Here is an 18,388-nt window from a genome sequence, read left to right as displayed (position 1 = left end):
CGCTCGGGAATGTGCACCTGTTGTCGGGGGGCGGCCGCCAGCCCACCCGCCCCGCCTCTGCGACTTGGTTCTGCCCCCAGCAACTGCGGTTGCTCGCCACTCAAAGCTGACAGACAAATCCTTCAGTTGTATAAATCGTCTTTAATTGAGAAAGCATGAAGTGGAGAACCAGTCCCCTAGGAGCAGAGCCAGAAAATGAGTGGAGCCCAAGCGGGTTTGTGTCGGTGAGGCGGGCATCTCTACCTGCTTTGCAACAAGCCAGAAGTAAAAGAGCCTGAGGAGAGATGACCTATTTGACACTAACCTCTCCCTTAGGGCCTAGTCTATCCCACCCAGGTCTGCAGGATTCGAGTCTCCTTCCTAGTTCACTAGTGGTTTTCAGGCCTTTTCCAGGCCTGTTAGTAGGTCTCGCTGTGTGTTTTAAATAACCTAATCTGGCCCTTTTTGTGTACTAAAAACCCAGCTGAGGTTATAAGCTGTAAGATAAAGCAAGTTCTATTCAGTTAGAAGCTGTGGAGATGTGTGAGGTCTTGAGCCCAACAGGCCCTCATCCTACTTGGCCTGACCAGTAGGGAGAGGGGAGGGACTTATTGCTGAATTAGGGTATTCTCACTTGGGGTGAGTAACAAGGATGTCTCCTATTTTTTCTTTTATTCCAGTCACACTTGGCATAAAGTCCTCAGCTTTAAAGGCGGCCTGGAAGGAACTCCTGCTGAGGTAGCTGAGTGGTCATGTCCCCCAACCTAAACATAGATTCAAGCATGCCACGATCACCCCCTCCCCCAGCTTCCCTATCATGAGTCAGGGATACTGCCAAACTTCCTCTGTCCTGCTCCAGACTCTGACAGGATCTCCGCTGGGTTGCAGCAGCTAGAAACTACATTTAAAAATAAGGTTAGCATTCTATACAGAAGGATAAGATTGTTAGAAAATTCCCTAGGAAAAACAAAAGGTAGTTCTTGATTCAATTAGAACTAATTAGTTCTATGTGAATCAGAGCTAAGTCCTTTCCAGAGCTCATTCTTAATAGGTATTATTAGAGATAATGAGAGTATGGGTCTAAAACTTACTCTAGAGCAATAATATGGCTATATAGGCCTCAGATCCATCCTAGAGAGACAGCCTGAGGGTCATGGTCTATGTCCTAGAGCTGAGATTCAGGAGAAATTATGGCTCCGTAAAGATCTAGAACACCATGCTTTAGTATTAGGGAGGGTCTCTGGGATAAGACTGTAAAACTGGTCAGTGGTAATCTGAGACTGGCCCTAGTTCAGGCCAAGGCTGACTACTAGATAGGGCTGTAAGCCAGCCTCTCTCTCCTTAGAAGCCAGGGATCCACCTGGGTCACGGACAGAAGCTTGCTGAATCCAGAACACAGCCTGGCAGCATGCCTGGGGTCCAGCAGAGAGCCCTAGTAAAGAAGTGGCTCCGCTGGGTTTTTGGTGTTTCAGAATCTGACAAGACCAAGGCAGAAGGTAGAGCAGGGAAAGAAGGAAACTGGTCCTGAGCTCCAGTGGACCTATAAATCTATGGCTCAGTGGCAATGAAAAGGGGCACAAGGCTCCAGAAAGAGGCTGAGTGAGAAGGAAGAAATGCCCAACCTCTATCAGTTTTGGAACCTCTAGTGCCATCTTAGGACAAGGCTTTGGAGAGGGATGTTGGCGTGGAAAAAGAGTGATCAGCCAGGACTATTTTCAGATATCACCCTCTCTGACTCAAGGATCTAAGAGTCCCAGAAGCCCTGGAAGTCCCAGCCAGCCCCTAGGCTCCCTCAGGGTAGAGCACCTGGTGACCCAGCTGTTCAGGGCATATGTGGCAGCAAGGGTAAGAGCAGGACCAGGAGCAGGGCTGGGAGAAGGGCTGTGGTGGTGGCTGGCTCACAGGGAGTGCAGGGAGCCTCCAGTCCAAGGACTACATGTCAAGGGGCAGGAGGACTAGAAGGAGAGGTTTCAGGGACACTGTGGAGAGAAGGCTCCCGGTACATGGCCACTGTGAAGGAGAGAGAGAGAGGAGCAGGGAGTTAGGCATAGAAAGACTCAGGCAAACCCAGATCTCTGAGAAGGCTGCCTTCCCCTACACTTGTCCCGAGAACCCCAACCCAAAAGAGACCCCCACAATGCCTCCCAAAGGCCAAAGCCTTCCTGTCTTGTTTTGTCTTAACAATGTTCTCTTAACACTCATAGTCTAGGCTTTATGCTACTAAATGTCCATGTCAAGGTCAATACTTTCCCACATGGCCCATCTTTTTTTTGGTCTATACCCACCCTCCAGGAGCTTGGGCACAAAGTGGGCAGCTGCCTTGGTCTTCTTGACTCGGTTTCCCTTCATGACCCGGCCCTCCTTGTCCAGGCCTAGATACCAGGCCCGGCCAGAACGACGCTGGCGGTAGAGAGCAGAGGCATACAGGACGTAGTAATTCTCAAAAACACACTCCTTAAAGCGACACTCGGCTGTGAAATGTGGCTGAGGAGACAAAGATCCAAAAAGGCACACATAGAGACAGAAAAACGTATTACTGACAGAAGGAAGCCCCTGGGAAGAACAAGACAGGATATAATCTGCATTTTGAGTGAAGATGAGGGTAACTTTTGAGTCTATGGAGGAATTGAGAGCAAGAGAACAAGGAAGAGCCCGATAAGCCCCTGAGGGCTATGAACTAGACTTAGAACTAGCCTTAGAATAAAACCTTTCTCTCCATTCCCAACATCTCACCACCTCCTCTCCAGAATGACTCTGGGAAAGTGAACAACAGTGAAGTCTGGAAGATGCAGGATGAGAGGTAGGGATTCTAAAAAGCTGAAAATGTTGGACATCCAAACAGTGTGGGGGGTACTTGGGAAGCTGTGTGAGGGGTAAGTATTGCACACACGCTAGAGGAGGACCACCTAGCTGAGGTGAACAATTATGATATACCATCAACTAAAAATGGACGGGGAGGGAGTCCTGGATACAGAATGCCTGTAGCTGAGGAAGGCTTTATGCTAGAGGTGGCCCCAGAACCCAGGCTACTCAGCTTCATGGTCTCACCGAGCTGTAGAGCAGCCCCTCAGCATTCATGGCCATGTAGTGACCCAGCTTGGCACTCTGGATGGTGACCACACGGAGCCCCACAGGGATCAGGTTGAAGTGGGCTGAGGGAGGACAGAGGAGGCATCACTACCTAGGAACCTCATCCCCATCTGAGCCCCCACCCCAGTTCCACTTTTTCCCTTGGGGGCCCAGGAGACAAACTGAAAGCAACAGAACCTGAAGATGGAATAACATTGCCATCTCCTAGCCCCATCATCCTCCTCCCCACCCAGCAGCTGCCATCCCCTCTCACTGAAGGAGCTGGTGTCCTCTGGGGTGCCCTGGATGCTCCCGTCGGGATTCGCCTGGAGGTAGAAACCCTGGCGGCAGAACAGTTTGGTGACGATGCCTTTGAGCTGAGGCTCTGAAGAGAGAGACATTCATCTTTGTAAATGACATCTCTGTTCCCAGAAACATTCTTACGCTTGCTTGGCGGGATCACAGGAAAGAAAGGAGAGTGGGGGGAAGGAAGTGTGTCCTAAGGCCCCAGCTCTGTTACCCTTGAAACAATCTTTCTCCCACTTCTCTTTGACTCTTGGCAAAGCTGGGGCTTGGGTTCCTTCTGTTTCCTCTAATCACCAGCTTTTGGTTTAATTTATTGAAATTTATTTAAATGGCTTAATTCCTACTCTACAGCTTAACCAGAAGGGGGGAGGGGAACGGGAAGAGGAAGGGGAGAGAGATACATCAAAAGGCGGGGAACAGAGGAAGACAGGCAGGACTACTGAAGGCACCGTGTTTGTGAATATGGGGTGAGGGGAGACAGCAAGGTGATCAGAGAGAAGGGGCTCCCTCTCAGGAGTGGGAGTGGGACTGGGCCTGACGCTGACTCAGCACCTGCTGCTGCGGCTGCTACTCGCTTGGCTCGGGCCTCGCTTTGGCCCAGCGCCGGCCTGTCTGACACTGACCCATCTGTCTGTCTGTCTATCTTTCTTGTCTGTCTTCTGACTTACGAGGGGCCTAGTTCTTGCTGAGGCTCAACCTTTTCTCTTGCACCAAGTAACCAGCCTGGGGTGAGAGGGACATTCGGAAGCAAATCAAGGAAAAGGGGGGAGGGGCCCGAGGAGGTGGAGAGCCAGGCTGAGTCACGTGCAGCCCGGGTCCCACTCAGAGGGTGGGCTGCGGACTGTACCACTGTGGCCGGCCGGTTGTAGGGAAGGAGGGCGCGAGGGGCTACCCCAAGAGGAACTAGGAGCGGGCTGGAGTGAGGCCAGAGGGACTCCCTGCCTGTCGTACTTGGACGGGGACCACAAGCTAGCACACAACTCTCCTCTCCCCTGCTTGCTCTCTGCCGACTTCCCTGTTCCCCCTTGTAGGTGGTACGACCCCCAAGTCCTTGTGGGGCTTCTGCCCCGAAGTGTCCGAGTTCCTCCAGGCACAAGGTTTCCTTAGCCTTTGGGACCCGATTTCGGAGTCGCGCGGAGGTACTGGGAGGGGGTGCCCAGCTCCCTTCTTGAAGATCAGGTCACAGGAGCAGGGCGCACAGAGGGGCTGGCTGGCGAGGTGGCTGCAAGGACACCCGAGGGAGAGCTGGGGAGATTGGCTCCGAGCCAGGCGAGCTCGACCGGGAGGAACCTAGCCAAGGCGTGGAGGAGCGGGAGAACCAGGGCGGGGGCGGGGCGCCCGGAGCTGCAGAAACCCTCGGGGTGACCCAGGCGTCCGGAACCCCCAGGCCCCTCGGCTCAGGATTGAAAGAATCGCGAGAACCGGCACGTAGGCGGAGGACGGTGGGGGTGGGGACCGCCGAGACAGCCGTGTTGGGGTGGGGGCAGGCAGGAGCTGCAAGGCGTTGGGTGCCAGAGTCAGCCCCTCAAGCCTTCTCCTTGCCCTCGAAAGCAAGGAGACTCGGCATTATGGACAAAAGAGGGAAACTGAGGCACGGCCTAGCAGACCTGTCATTCTGGCCCACCCCCTTCCACTTTTGGGGACCTCCAACCCCAGCCAGGCTCCATTCTTCAGAGTCCTTGGCCTCAACCTTCCCAGGCAGAGACTTTTGGTCGGGAGACCCCACCCCAGCCGCACTCACCCAGGCCTCGGTCCGGCCGCGCGGGCCGCCCCCCGCACAGGCGCACCTTGGACAGCAGAATGAGAAGCTGCTTCTGGCAGAGGGACTTGGTACCGCGGGGACACACGCGCCGCTGGGCTGACACCGGCCGGCTGCCCCCGGGCTCGCGGACCTCCCTCTTCTGCCGGATAAGGCTACTGGCCAGCGCCGCCATGGCGCCCCGGGAGGAGACACCCCCAAACCAGCAGGCACCTGGAGCACGCTGGGCTCCTCCAGAGAAGCCCTCTCACCAAGCCATGCTCTTGAAGCTCTGGCCCCAACTCATTGCCCCACCCACAGGACCTGAGGATAAGTCTCAGACTCTCCAGGTACCCCCCGAACGCTGCCAGCTCCCACCTTTGGGCCCTATACTAGCTCCACCGGATCCAGCAGCCTTTGTACTGTTCAGCTGACCTCACCCTCGAATTTTGTCCCCTACTAACAACTCCCCTTTCCCTCCTCTCCCGTGGCTCTGTCCCCACTTTGTCTATTCTAAAGCTGAGACCTCAGAATTTCTAGGATCTGGTCCTGACATCCCCAGATAACTTTCCACCCTATTTTGGGGCCTTAAATCTTCTGCCAAATCCACTCTTGCAGCCTACAAGATGTGGGTCCTCCGCTGTGGGGATATTCACCCCACTCCTGGGCCACTGTTCAAGGAGGAATCCAATCTTTTGGTTCTTCTTCCTTTGCTACCTTCTAAATGAAGAGGATTTCCCACTTTTCATTGAAATCCCCCCCCCCCAAATATTTCTCGGTATCAGGGTTGTCCAGGTTCAGTAAGAAGAGGTTCTAAGATCCTATAGTTGGAGGCTTTCTTTTACTGTCACCCTCATTTCTAGGAGTGTAGTGTTCCAGCTGCTAGACCCTTTCCACACCTTGTTACCCTCCACTCTTTTTGAAGTCACCTCCAAATCCACCCTTTCTGGTAGATACACCAGGTGGTTGTCTGGAGGACCCTCTGTCTCCTTAAAATAAAGAGCATTCGTTTTTGGGTTTTTTTTTTTTTTTTCCTGGTTCCCCCTTAAATTTCCTCAGGGACAGGTGATGTTTAAATCTCACACCGTCCAATCTAACTAGACCCCCAAAAGGATGCACCCACGTTGTCACCAGTCCCTAAACATGAACAGGTTCCCAACAAGTCAGCGCATCAGAGCTTCTTCCTGTGACAGGGCTTCCTAGTACTCCCGGAGACTGCCTAGAACATTCCCTTTTCCTTTCCCCGACGCCCCTCAACCTGTCCCGTCCTGTTGATCCGGGCGAAGGGTGGTGGTGGTGCTGGCTGTGGCTCCAGGCTCCTCCCTCCCTGTCCCCGCAATCAGAGCTGCCCCCGGCACCCTGATAGTGGTCCCGGATCCCCAAGAAGGAATGAGGGTCTCTGCAGAGCGCCCAGGTCCCAAAGTCTGAGCACTGGGCCTGGTGGCTGGACTAAGCAGAGCAGCGCGGGCGGCTGTAGGAAGCTGAGGCGGCGGTGGCGGCGGCGGCAGCGGCAGCAGTAGCGGCGACAACAGCTCAGCCTCCGTGAAGAGCCGGGGGCGGGGCAGGGGGCGGAGACCTCGAAAAAGGGGGGAGTTAGGCTGGGCAGGCAGAACCCTGGGGTTCCTCACAGACAGAGTGTGGAGACTGTCGTGGGTAGGTGGAACGGAGGACAGGCCGCTTATCTCAGAGTTAGGAGAGACAAGAAACCCTGAGCGCGGGGGTGTGGTGGAGTGGACTTAAGATGGAATGGCGGATGGCGGGAGAAAGCAGAGGCTGGCTGGAAAGCAACTAAAGACCGAACTACCTGAACAAGGTGGGCAGAACTGGAGAGATGAGAGGCTGGGGGTGGTAACATCCAGCCTGGGGCGAAATCCGGCCTCCTTAATATCTCAGCTTTTATGTGCCACATTTATCAGTCTCCATTTTCCATACTTCTCTCCTTTGCACATTTAGTCAGCAAATATACACCTTCCATCTCTACTGGCTTCTCAGAAAAAATAAAATAAAAATAAAAGACCCAAAGAACTGGGGAGAGGTAGTCGCCGGAGGCTGTACCAGGGCAGGAAGGGTGCTGTCCAGATTTGGAAAAAGGGACCACCTGCGCCAGGATGGGACGAGGAAATGACATGACATGCCCCAAGGCCTTCCAAAAGTCTTTGGGTCGGGGCGCGCAAAGGGCCTGTGCAAGGGGCCAGCAGTCCTCTCCAGGGATGCACGCTAAGAGAAACATTTTACACGCGGTAGTAGAGTCTTAATGGGCCCCACCCCTCACGCCTGCCAAGCCACCCCCTTTGCGGGCAACCTTGGCTTCCTCCACCGCTGCACGTAGGGCTCGAGCAGGATCCCCGCGGAGCTGGACCAACGCCCGCAGGAGAGTACCAGAATCTTCGCCCACACAGAGCTTTCGGCCACTCAGAAAATAGTGAGGCAATGTCCCGGCCTCGAGCACGCGGCCCAGCTCATCCAGTAGCCCGAGGCAGCAGGCGCCCGCATTTTCTGGCCGCGCCAAGTAGAGCGCCGGCAGCCGCTCGCAAGCCCAGTACAGCAGCGTTCTCAGAAGGTAGGGCGCCGCGGTCTGCGTCCCGGCCACCAGTGGGCGCAGTAGAGCCTGGGCAGCAGCGTGCGCCTGCAACAGCGGCGCGGGTATGCGTGTCTTGAGCGCCAGCTCCTGGCGGGCAAAGCAGAGCTGCCAGCCTAAGGCGTTCTGCCTCTTTGTGCCGCCGCCTGGTACTAGGTAGAAGGAGGAGGACTCGGAGGTCAGAGGTCCCGCCCATGAGTGGCTTCGTGCTCCCTCTGGCCAGCCTGCCACAGACACCACCGGGATCAAATCGAAGAGCAGTAGGCGCCGCGGGGGTCCTGGCGTCGCTAGGAGAATCGTGGTGAAGCCTGAGTGGCGTGCTGCATGCACCAAGCGCGGAGCCCCCGGGATAGGGACGAGGGATTCGGCAACTGTGGCCAGAGTAGCAAAGAACCAGGTCGCCACCAGGGCTGGACACAATGTAGGACACGCCTCCTGAACCTCAGTTGGCTGTGGAACTAGACCCTCGACGGTTGCCTGAATGATGTCAGTACTCAGTTCTTGCAAAGGTTCGGAAGGGCCAAAGTGGGTGACGTCATGCTGAGATGACTCCAGCTCTGAAAGGTCAAAAGGTGATTTTTCTAAAAATACATGCAGATCAGACTCAGTGATGTAACTGCGTGGCTGGACCACCGAGCTTTGCTTGTCCTTGGGGCTTCCTTCGTTTTCCCTTTGGTGAGTCAAACCACGTCCTCTTGGGACTGGGGCTCCCAGGCAATCCTGCCACGCTTCCCGCACAGAAGTTCCAAGAACCAGCTCTGGGAGGCGGAGCCATGCATAACAGGATTCTAGGTCCAGTTGCAACTCTGACCCAGTGCCATCCAGCGAAAATATCGGGACTAGGAGAGTGAAGCCGGCGTCGTAATGAGGTCCGCGGGCGTAGGGACCCAAGGGTGCATGCCCCAGATCCAGGGAGCCTTCGCGAACCCCACCACGAAGTAGCAGAAGTTCTGCATGAGGAGGAAAACGGGGGTCTTGGCGGTGAACTAGACCTAAGGGGAAAGAAGTGATCGTGAGGGTACTGTCCAAAGTTGGGGCGCAGAATGATTACGCTGAGGACTGCGAGTTCCTACAGAGAGGAACGGTTACTTACCAAGCAACGCGAAGACGAAGTCCTTTGCCCGGAGGAGGTCTGCTCCCGGCTGCGGCCCGTCATTCCAGCTCTCCTGTACCCCGAGCTCCTGAATCAGCTGGGTCAGTTCCTGCAGCTGCGCCCCAGAGCAGAAGTCGAGGTCCGTGAGCGGCCGGGCAGGGGCTGGCGGCGGCGGGCCCCACCAAGGGGCACTCCCCCAGACAGCGGAAGCCATGCTAGCTATAGTGTTTAGCTAGGCAAAACACAAGGAAGGTAGCCCAGACAGGCTTCTTTTGCTGCCAAAGTCCCTCCAGTTCTTCCCCCTTTCCCTGGCCAAGCGAGTCCCACAAATGGGTCTGCAAATTCTAGGTGTGGTCTTCAAAATTAACAAATACAGTACCTCCCTCGTCCTTGTCCTTTTTTCACTTGCAGGTTTCCACCCCGAGAACCAGTTCACCTGACTTAGCAGGTAAAGAATAGCTGTTGGGAACTAAGTAATTAATCGCCGTCCTGCTACCTATCCTTACCACTTTTTCGGAGGAGTCTTATTGTTCAGTGACTTCCCCTTTAGGAATAACTACAAAGGTCAGGAAGAGAAAGGACAGAGAAATTCAACAGGTAACTTCCTGCTGATGCCCATATGCCCACGCCCCTCAATTTCGACCACACCCTTTTCTGGAGGCTGTTGAGGTGGTACCAGGAACATCTCGCCTCCAGTGAGAGTTCTGATTCTTCTTTCACTTCGCTGAGATCTTGCGCTACCCTGGGAATTGTAGTTCGTTTTCCGCGCTACCTAAGCGTTGGAGCCACGCCCTCACACCCTTTCCTGTTCCGCTGAAGTGGTGCCTGATGGAAGTTGTAGTTTCTACAGCTTTTCTATGCTTTAGTGTCTTGTTAATCCTTCAAAAACATTCCTCAGAACTGGAGTACAGGGGTACTTGGATGGGTCTGAGTAACAAACCAGAATGCACACACTCTAGGGCCTGAGGAGAAATAGAGGCCCTGAATCCCATGTGTGAGTAGGGGGCTGGGGAGATAGCTCAGTAGAATAAGTGCTTGCCTGGCAGGTGCAAGGTCCTGAGGTTAATCCCCAGTTCCACAAAAAAAAAAAACCCAAAACCAACCAAACAAAAAAACCCCCATGTATGAAAAGAAAAAAATGTGTGAGTAGAGGAGCCCTGGTTAATTAGATATAAGAGCATTATTTCATGACATTATGTGTTTCATTTTGGGGATGAGGGGACTGTATCTTAGAAAGGTGTACTGTTTATCCAAGAGCCAAATCTTGCAGGTGTTGGAAACGGGCTTCTTGACTGGCTGGAGGGTTCTTCTTGGAATTAGTGGTGATAATGTTAAGACAAGAACATATAGGTGGTGATCCAGGAATGGACATTTGACTGATAGTGATTTCCACCTCAGACATGAATTACGGCAGGATAAACACTTAAGAATTTTACAGGACCAGGGAGATGGCTCAGTGGAATAAGCGCTTCCCTGTCAAGCGCAGGGGCCTGAGTTCAATCCCCAGTTCCGCAAAAAAAAAAAAAAAAAGAATTTTATAACTGTATACACACTAGTATAGAGTTATCAGTACTAAAAATCAAGTCCTGAGGAAACTCCAGCTAGGGTAGGGCAGTGCAATGGAAAATAATCAAGGGCAGGAAATTGCTTTCAGTAGCCAATGCTACTAGGGACCAGATAAGGGCAGAACACAGCTTGATCAGAGGCAGGGATATTGAGACAAAAGAATAGGAGACTAGCAGCAGTCTCACAGATTAGACCGATACATTGCAGGACCAGGACTTCTCACATTCCTTCTTCCCATGGATTGTCTTCAGACTAGGATAGGCCTATGTTGTGAAAAATTAGAAGCCTCTAAAAGAGCAAACTCTTGAAACCAGAGCTCAATGGGAAGCCCATACCTCAAAGGTCACTGACAAAGATAGCCCTTCCAAAACCAACCTAGAACTAGAAAATGTAGGTTTCCATACACCCACTCAGTTGTGACCCAACAGGCCAGGTCCGGATGACTGAAAACTGAATTCCTTCTTAAAGTCTGGGGTAGCCAGGCCCAGATATCCCCTACATTTCACCCCCTCCCTAAAAAGTAGTTTTAAGTTTTTGTTTTTGTTTTTGCAGAACTGGGGATTGAACTCAGACACTTGCACTTGCCAGGGAAGCACTTATTCCACTGAGCCATCTCCCCGGCCCCAGTAGTTTTAAGTTTGATCCAAGTACCAAACATAAAATAGTCTAAAAATAAGTAATATTCTCTGAGTACTGGGTGTATTTTGAAAATACTGGGGATGGATGACAAGGGGAAAGGTTTATTAAACTCTAAAGAACTGTTATCCAACAGAATAATTTTCAGTGATGATAGAAACATCCTGGATCTGTGCTGTCCAATCCAGCAGCCACTAACCACATGTGGCTTTTAAGCCCTTGAAAGGTAAATGAGACTGAGGAATAGAATTTAGTGTGTGTGTGTGTGTGTGTGTGTGTGTGTGTGTGTGTGTTACCAGGGGTTGAACACAGGACTTCGCGCTTGGCCAGACAGGTGCTTATGAGGCTGAGCTATTTCCCCAGTCCCCAGAATTTAAAATATTAGTTGCCAATTTGATAGCCATATTTGGCTATACTGTGCCATAAATGCAGGTCCTGGAGAATACTGGGTTTGGCTATGAATCTGCGGAAGAATGACAGGGACATGATAGCTTTAATCGTTATCAGACTTTGTCAGTGATCACCATGAAGGATGGGTCTGGGATGGATGTCCTCAAAAAAAACAAAACAAAACAAAAAACACAAAGTGTTTCTCTTTTCTCTTTATTACTGATGCACATTTGTCCCCTCTCTGTCTGAGGTTCTCATTACATTCTGATATCCCCACTCCTTGATGGTTTCCCCTGAGTTGCTGGATGCCTCTCGACGTAGGTGCCATGGAGACAGAGCTTCACATTTGTCCCTGCCCACTGCTAACTGTCTGTGTCGAGCATCAAAGACCACATGCCCTGTCCGGGTTCCTGGTCCAGGGCAGTGGGGCCTCCAGTTGACTTTGGGAGGCACAGACATCTGACGATAGTTCTGGCAGGACGGTGGAACTATATCCACAGGGTGGTATACCCAGTCTTGGCTGCTTGCCTGTCGGAAAGAAGGCTGCAGCTCAATTAGTACAGGAACCTCTGAGAAGGTTTGCAGATCTGTGGAGATCATATGGGCCTTGGCAGGGCAGGAGTTTTGGTAGATTTGGTCAGAAGCCCAGGATACATGATGCTCAACACTCTCTTTCTGGGGAGCTGTCTCACATTTAAATGACTTCATCAGGCATGGTGTTGGCTGTGGGTTAGGATGCTGATCCAAGACTTGGACAGAGTCAGTACATACAGCAAAGTTTGAATTCTCATGGAGTCCAGGGTCTGGAATAGAGCATGCATCTTTGCAAAGACCAGATTTCTGGGGAAGTCCTGGAATCTTGGGGAGGCTAGAGTTTTGGCCAACTTCTGGGTCCTTTTGAGGGCCAGGATCTTGATTAATTTCTGGGCACTTATGAAGGTTAGAATCTTGGCCATGTTCTGTGCTCCTGTAAACTCCAACATTTTGGGTTAGATTGGATATTTTCTCAACTTCAGTAGCTTGGGGAAGGGCTGTACTCTTATAGCAATCAGAATTTTGGGTAAAACCTGGGATTCTGTTGACTCCAGAATCCTGGGTATGGCCTATATTCTTATAGTCTCCTGCATCTTGGGTGAGACCTGAGACTTTCTGGAGGCCAGAGGTTTGGACAAGATCTGCGTTCCTGGGGGTTCCAGATCCCTGGGTAAGTCCTGAACATTTGTTGACTTCAGTGTCTTGGGCAAGGCATGGTGGATTATTCTGTGTTCTAGAATCTTGCATGAGGCCTATGTTCCCATGGGCTCCTGAATCTTTGATATTGCATATACTCTTGTTACTTCCAGAATCTTTACAAGGGCTTGGCCTCTTTTGGAGATCAGTTACTTGGGGGAGGTCTTGACTTTTGTTGATAACAGTGTCTTGGTTTAGTTCAACATTCCCACTGACTCCAGAGTCTTGTATAAAGCCTGAACTTCTCTGAAGATTGGAAGTTGGAATACATGGTATGTTCTTCTGGAATCCAGAGGGTTGGGTAGGACATGGGATCTTAGAGACACCAGTATCTTGAATAGGACCTGGACTCTTTTGGAAGCCAGAATCTTGAGTAGTGCTTGGATTCTTGTGAAGACCAGTATCTTGGGAAGGGCTGAGGTTTTTGCAGTCATTGGGATCTTGAATAAGGTCTGGGAACTTGTGGAAGCCTGGATTTTGAGCAAGATGTGGATCTGTGTGGAGGTCTGAATCTTGTCTAAGGGTTATGTTCTTGTTGAGGCCTGGATGTTGGATAAGGCTTGGGTTCCCTGGAACTCCGGAGTCATTTGAAAGGCATGGAGTCTTTTGGAGGCCAGAGTCTCCGGCAGGACATTGATTATCATGACGTTCAGGGTGTTGGGGTTGAATCAAGGATTGAGAAATGATGGGGAACTGGGGAGGCATAGGAAAATGGGAAGAGGAAACAGATTGAGGAGTCTTGGAGGTTGGAACAAAGGTGGGGATCTGTGCTGAGGTGGAGGGTTTCTGGGGGTTGGCGGACTGAGTTAGGACAAAGGATTTGGGAGAAATAAGTGGCAGAGAAAGAGTGCATGGTGGATTAAGTGTGGGCAGTGAGCTCTGGGCAGTGGTTGGAGAGTGAAAGCAAGGTTTAGGAGCAGCAGCATCTTGGGTATAGATCAGGAATTTAGGGTACACTAGACCCTTAGAATTTGTGTTTTTTCTTTCAGAACTGCAAGGATGGAAGCTATAGTAAGGGAAGGTCTTAGTCTGAGAGCACTTGTCTTTGGCATCATCTGAAATTTTCCATTCCATATTCCCCATCTCTAAGTAGCCCAGTATAGATCCTACAGGAGGCTCAGCACTGTCCCCAATATTTTGCTTTGATGTCTGCTCAGATGTACCAGAACTTGCCAGGCCCTGCCTCTCTTGGGGCCCAGAGAGGGTACCCAAGTCCTTTCTGGGATATGCAGAGTTCTGGACATTGCACTTATGCAAGATGTTCTGTCTTACCCTGTGAGCATCATAGACTACTTGGCTAGGGCCAAAGGCAACCAGAGTAGAAGGAATAGGAGTTAAGATAGGAGTGGTGGCAGGGACAGCCCCTTTTGGAGTGGAAGTCAAGGGACATGCTGGGACAGGGGCTTGAATAGGGGATATGGCAGGAGTGGCTGGAGCAAAAGTTGAGGGAGGGGCTGGGGTAGAAGGTGGGGCAGAAACTGAAGTGTGGGCACAGGAATGGGTTAGATGAGGACTGGCTAGAGTACGTATTGAAGCTTGGGCTGATGTGTGCTCAGGGATGTGGCCCTGGGTGTGGGTCTGGGCCTGGTTTGAAGTATGAGCTGGGTCATGGCCCTTGGAGTGGGCTGAGGTATAGCCAGGGATCTGGGCTGGGGGTTGGGCTGGGGTATGGGAGGATATGTTCTCAGAACTGTGGGACTGGGATGGCTCAGAGGTGTGGGCTGGGGCTTGGGCTGGATTAGGGCCTGAGACACAGGTTGGGATAGGAGCTGGGGCATGGGCAGAAGCAGAAGTAGGATCAAGGGCTGGTGTGTGGCCTTGGCTGTGAACCAGGGTAGGGGCTGAGATAGGGGCTGGAGAATTGATAGGGCTAGGGGGTGGAGCAGGGGGTAAGACATGGGTTGGGGTAGGGGAAGGGATGGGGGGTGGAACACAGGCTGTTGAGGTATGAGTTGAGGAGTGGGTCTTGGCTTTGGGAGGAGGATGAGTAGGCTCATGGTCTGGGGCCTTGATGTTGCTCTCTCGGGGTAAAGAATGTGGAACCATGTCCAACTTGTGCATCTTCCGGAACTGGGTCGAATGCTTTATCTTGGAGAGTAAGGAGGCCTGGCCCTTCAAGGCTGTGACTTGTGGGACTTCCCTGGCTCCCTCCTTCCCCAGTCTCCCTGGATCCTCTGAGGGAGCCCTAGCTTGTCTATACTGAGGTGGCATCCCGCAGCACCTAGAAGCCTTTTCATCAAATATATCTGGTATCCAGGAGTTGTGGTGGTTAGCATGCCTGAGCAGGAAGCTGGGGTGATGATGGAAGCGGGAAGAGACTCTTGAGTACAGGTTCTTGGGATCTGCAGTACAGTGCATGCACATAGGCCTGCTGCCTAGGACACTGGACTCTTTGTCTGCAGGACAAATGCAGGAGTGGAGTAATGGGCGAAGGTTAGGTGCATGACAGCAAGGATAAGGAGAAAAGAAGACAAGCCCACAACCCTGGGAGCCCTTGCTAGGGCCCACTCACCTCTGGACAGAAGGTGATGGATAAGAATCCTCAAGGAGCCCTTCAGATGCCTCCAGAGCTGAACGAAGCAGAAGAGGAGAGTCCCAAAGTAGAGTGAATTCTGATTGCAACCACATCCCAGCAGCCCTCCCACTTCAGCCCCATCAGAACCCCCCAAATCCCCCAATCCTGCTGCTCACTCCCATCCCTGACCAGAGTCACCACATTGAGTCCCACGTTGAGCAAGATGAAGACGCCCAGAATCAGAAGAATTGAGTCTCCTAAATCCTGGCACTTCCTCGGGTTGGTGGTGCCAGAGCATACATACGTGGGCTCCATAGTAGGCTTGCTCACCCATGGCCTGGGGTCTCAGGAGTATCTGGGGCCCCTTAGCCCCCACATACTCACTAGGAGACAGACACCTCTGGTGGGGGAGGGGAAAATGAGTCATAATGAGGCAGGTGGTTGGGATCACAATGAGGGAGGTGGAGGAAGAGGAGGGCCCAGAATAGAGTTCTGTGGTAACCAAGTCTGAGTAACCTGATCCTGGAGGCCAGTGCACCACCCCACTTCCCTAGTCATTCCCTCATTGTGCTGATTCACTCAGCTCATTCAAACACTCCCTCATTCCATTCTTTCTGTAATTTCAGTTGTGAATTCTGAGCTTTTCACACCTAAGACTGGAAAGACCTGGGGCCTTAGCCTCAGAGCCCTGGGTGGAATCTTGAGTCTGGCCTACTTTCTGGCCCATACTGAGGCACAGTCCTTGATCTTCCTAGAAATGGCCCAGGTCTCAACTGTCTTTCTTTCTTTCTTTCTTTCTTTCTTTCTTTCTTTCTTTCTTTCTTTCTTTCTTTCTTTCTTTCTTTCTTCCTTCCTTCCTTCCTTCCTTCCTTCCTTCCTTCCTTCCTTCCTTTCTTTTTTTGGCAGAACCAGGGATTGAACTCAGGCCCTTATGTGCTTATACTACTGAGCCATCTCCCCTGCCCCTCTCTTTCTTTCTCTTTCTCTCCTTTCTCCTTTCTTTCTTTCTTTCTTTCTTTCTTTCTTTCTTTTTTTGGCAGAACCAGGGATTGAACTCAGGCCCTTATGTGCTTATACTACTGAGCCATCTCCCCTGCCCCTCTCTTTCTTTCTCTTTCTCTCCTTTCTCCTTTCTTTCTTTCTTTCTTTCTTTCTTTCTTTCTTTCTTTCTTTCTTTCTTTCTTTCTGTTTTTTGAGACAAGGTCTTGCTATACAGTTCTGGCTACCCTTGAACTATGTAGCCCAGGGGGTGGCCTTGAACTCATGGCAATCCTCCTGCCTCAGCCTCCCAAGTGCTGTCCTTAGCTTCTTGAGCAGGGCTGACCTTCTGAGATCCTTTGGGAACAGGGAGAGTAGAGAAACAGAATGGGTGCTCAGAACAGAGAGCTTTGGTTTGGAGTGTGCAACTTTAATATGATTTTAGCATATGGTACAGGACCAGGAGGGACTCGCTGTCAGGGGCATTGTCACTGAGCCAAGGGAGGCCTCACACCAAGAAGAGGACATCTCATTTCAGAAACTCAAGGACAGGACTCCAGGCTTTCAGAAGGCACTGGGGGGTGCTTCCAAATCAGAGAGCGCCACAGTGTATCCTGGCCTCCATTTCTCTTTATTCCTCTCTCCGTACGCTGTCCTACCATTCACTTTCACCTGCTATCAGTTAAATTTCCCAGTCCGGTTCCTGTGTAGAGAAGGTCTGGAGGTTGAGGTGGCAGGTGGTGGCAATGAGTTGGCCCGCATTCTGCTCTCCTGTACCTGTCGCTTCAGCTCCACGCTGTCATACACCTGGGAGCTGGCATTACCCCCTGGATTCCGTCTGAGTGGGACAAAATTGGTTGAGGGTGGGATAGGATCAACAGCCTGGCCAACTTCAGGCAGGAGCTGGGAGGGAGGAGGAAGCAAGGCTGAACTGACAGCTGGGGCTCGCTGGTACGAGGCTTCCCCCAACACAGTGAGGGATGTAGAGGTGGTGAGAGCATGCCGAGCAGGCAAAGCCTCAGCCCAGTCAGCTGCCCGGCTCCGTATCTCATGGGCATCCCGAGAGCTAAAACCTAAGTGTCCCATAGATGGATGTGGGCTGTGGTTGGGCTGGGTGTGAGCATGGCCAAGGAGGCTTCGTCCCTGGGACTGTGTAGAGCAGTGCTCCTGGTAGGCCTGGGCCTTTGGCCACGGGTTTTGGGGCATCAAGGAAGGTGGGGGCTCAGAGCTCTCAACACCATGCTGCCGCTGATCCCAGGTGTCACACAGTGTATGGCCTTTTGACAAATAAGGGCTCTGCTTCCCAGGGATCCAGGAGGAGTTAGGGGGCAGCCGACGGGTAGGTAGTGGAGAGGGGGTGCATTGCTTGGCCTCCACATTGCCACAAGTTCTGGATTGTGAGCCTTGGGCCCCATAGGACTGCAGCCTCAACTCTGACTTGGCCTCTACACGCTTGGGTAAGCGGTGCAGCTCAGGTGACAAGTAGAGAGAAGGTGGTGGCAAGCTGGCCAAAATTCCACCCTGGCGGCCCCATAGCCCCACAATGGAAGGCACAGCCATTCGCTGATAGAGACCACCCTTGCCCCTATGATGTGGGTATTTGAGAACTGGGAAAGACAGGTCTTCTAACTCTTCAAGGTAGGAGTCCTGGTCTTCTAGGTCAAAAAAGGGCACTGGTGGTGGCTGTGATATCTTGTAGCCATAAGGCTGGGTATGAAAGATTTGGCAACCCTTGGGGAATTGTTTGTGGTTCTTTGGCCTTGGCTGGTAATAACGGCGGTGGCAGCGACGGCTATTGTGGCAGTTGAGAAGACAGTGGCAGGAGGAAGAGTAGTAGTGTGTGGGGCGGGCCATCTTCACTCGTAAAGGATCCAGGGTGCAGTGAACGTGGATATCCTGGGCCTTGGCTGGAGGATCTTTGGGAGAGCTTTCACTAGCCTGGGCTTCATCTGGGGGAAGTAAGCATTCATGAGGTCAGAGCCATTGCCAGAAGAGTTCAGGTTGGGAATACCAGACAAGATTTCTAGGACCATGGTAGTGGTAGGGGTGATGGGGGATATGGCTAGTGGTGATGGTTGTGAACCCTATATTCTAGCAGCCATACTTACCTTTCTGGTTAATCCAACAGATCATCTTGTCTAAGACATTCTGGAGCCCATTCCACATCTGGGGATGGTGGGAGGGATGAGAGTGAAGGCCAGGCTCCCACCCCCAATACTACCCATTCTACCCCAATCAAGACCACTTCTTCAAGTGGAAATACAAGTTGCAGCTGGCTCCCCCTCTGAACCCTCTTATTATTATTATTAT

The 18,388-nt window shown here is 52.1% G+C and overlaps 3 protein-coding genes across 5 annotated transcripts in view; all 3 read right to left on the bottom strand.

Moving 5' to 3' along the window:
- Positions 1–145: 145 nt before the first annotated feature.
- Fgf11 (fibroblast growth factor 11) lies at positions 146–5,569 on the bottom strand. Its single transcript, XM_004638404.2, has 5 exons — positions 5,096–5,569; positions 3,323–3,433; positions 3,028–3,131; positions 2,265–2,463; positions 146–1,989 (listed from the first exon to the last, which is right to left on the bottom strand). Exons 1-5 carry the CDS (start codon positions 5,286–5,288, stop codon positions 1,919–1,921), a joined length of 678 nt encoding a protein of 225 aa, XP_004638461.1. The 5' UTR covers positions 5,289–5,569; the 3' UTR covers positions 146–1,918.
- Positions 3,374–9,493, bottom strand: Tmem102 (transmembrane protein 102). Its single transcript, XM_004638403.2, has 3 exons — positions 8,764–9,493; positions 6,897–8,662; positions 3,374–3,433 (listed from the first exon to the last, which is right to left on the bottom strand). Exons 1-2 carry the CDS (start codon positions 8,975–8,977, stop codon positions 7,344–7,346), a joined length of 1,533 nt encoding a protein of 510 aa, XP_004638460.1. The 5' UTR covers positions 8,978–9,493; the 3' UTR covers positions 3,374–3,433; positions 6,897–7,343.
- A 2,106-nt stretch (positions 9,494–11,599) lies between these two features.
- Positions 11,600–18,388, bottom strand: part of Spem2 (SPEM family member 2) — an 8,059-nt gene continuing 1,270 nt past the window's right edge. Inside the window, exons 2-5 of one of the 3 annotated variants that reach the window (XR_002822582.1) lie at positions 18,187–18,244; positions 16,751–18,027; positions 15,098–15,155; positions 11,600–14,981 (exon numbers count right to left, since the gene is read on the bottom strand). Coding sequence is in view for 1 of the 3 variants with exons in the window: in XM_004638524.2 (XP_004638581.1) it covers positions 16,757–18,027; positions 18,187–18,244 (1,329 nt within the window). In the remaining 2 variants the exon portion in view is untranslated. Of the gene's footprint in view, positions 14,982–15,097; positions 15,156–16,734; positions 18,028–18,186; positions 18,245–18,388 lie in introns of those variants that run through there. The other 2 variants (XR_002822583.1, XM_004638524.2) reach the window with 2 other exon arrangements.

This window comes from Octodon degus, unplaced genomic scaffold (genome assembly GCF_000260255.1).
Source record: "Octodon degus isolate 3935 unplaced genomic scaffold, OctDeg1.0 scaffold00098, whole genome shotgun sequence".
Taxonomy (NCBI): Eukaryota; Metazoa; Chordata; class Mammalia; order Rodentia; family Octodontidae; genus Octodon; species Octodon degus.
The sequence above is the reverse complement of the archived record's forward strand: the minus strand, read 5'-3'. Positions and strand labels throughout refer to the sequence as shown.

Excerpts from the sequence above, each read along its gene's own strand:
- Tmem102 (XM_004638403.2), bottom strand. The coding sequence starts at position 8,977 with ATGGCTTCCGCTGTCTGGGGGAGTGCCCCTTGGTGGGGCCCGCCGCCG. Across the intron at positions 8,663-8,763 it reads CTTCGTCTTCGCGTTGCTTG|GTCTAGTTCACCGCCAAGAC; the intron begins GTAAGTAACCGT and ends CTTTCCCCTTAG.
- Fgf11 (XM_004638404.2), bottom strand. The coding sequence starts at position 5,288 with ATGGCGGCGCTGGCCAGTAGCCTTATCCGGCAGAAGAGGGAGGTCCGC. Across the intron at positions 3,434-5,095 it reads GCGGCCGGACCGAGGCCTGG|AGCCTCAGCTCAAAGGCATC; the intron begins GTGAGTGCGGCT and ends CTCTCTCTTCAG. Across the intron at positions 2,464-3,027 it reads AGGGGCTGCTCTACAGCTCG|CCACATTTCACAGCCGAGTG; the intron begins GTGAGACCATGA and ends TTGTCTCCTCAG.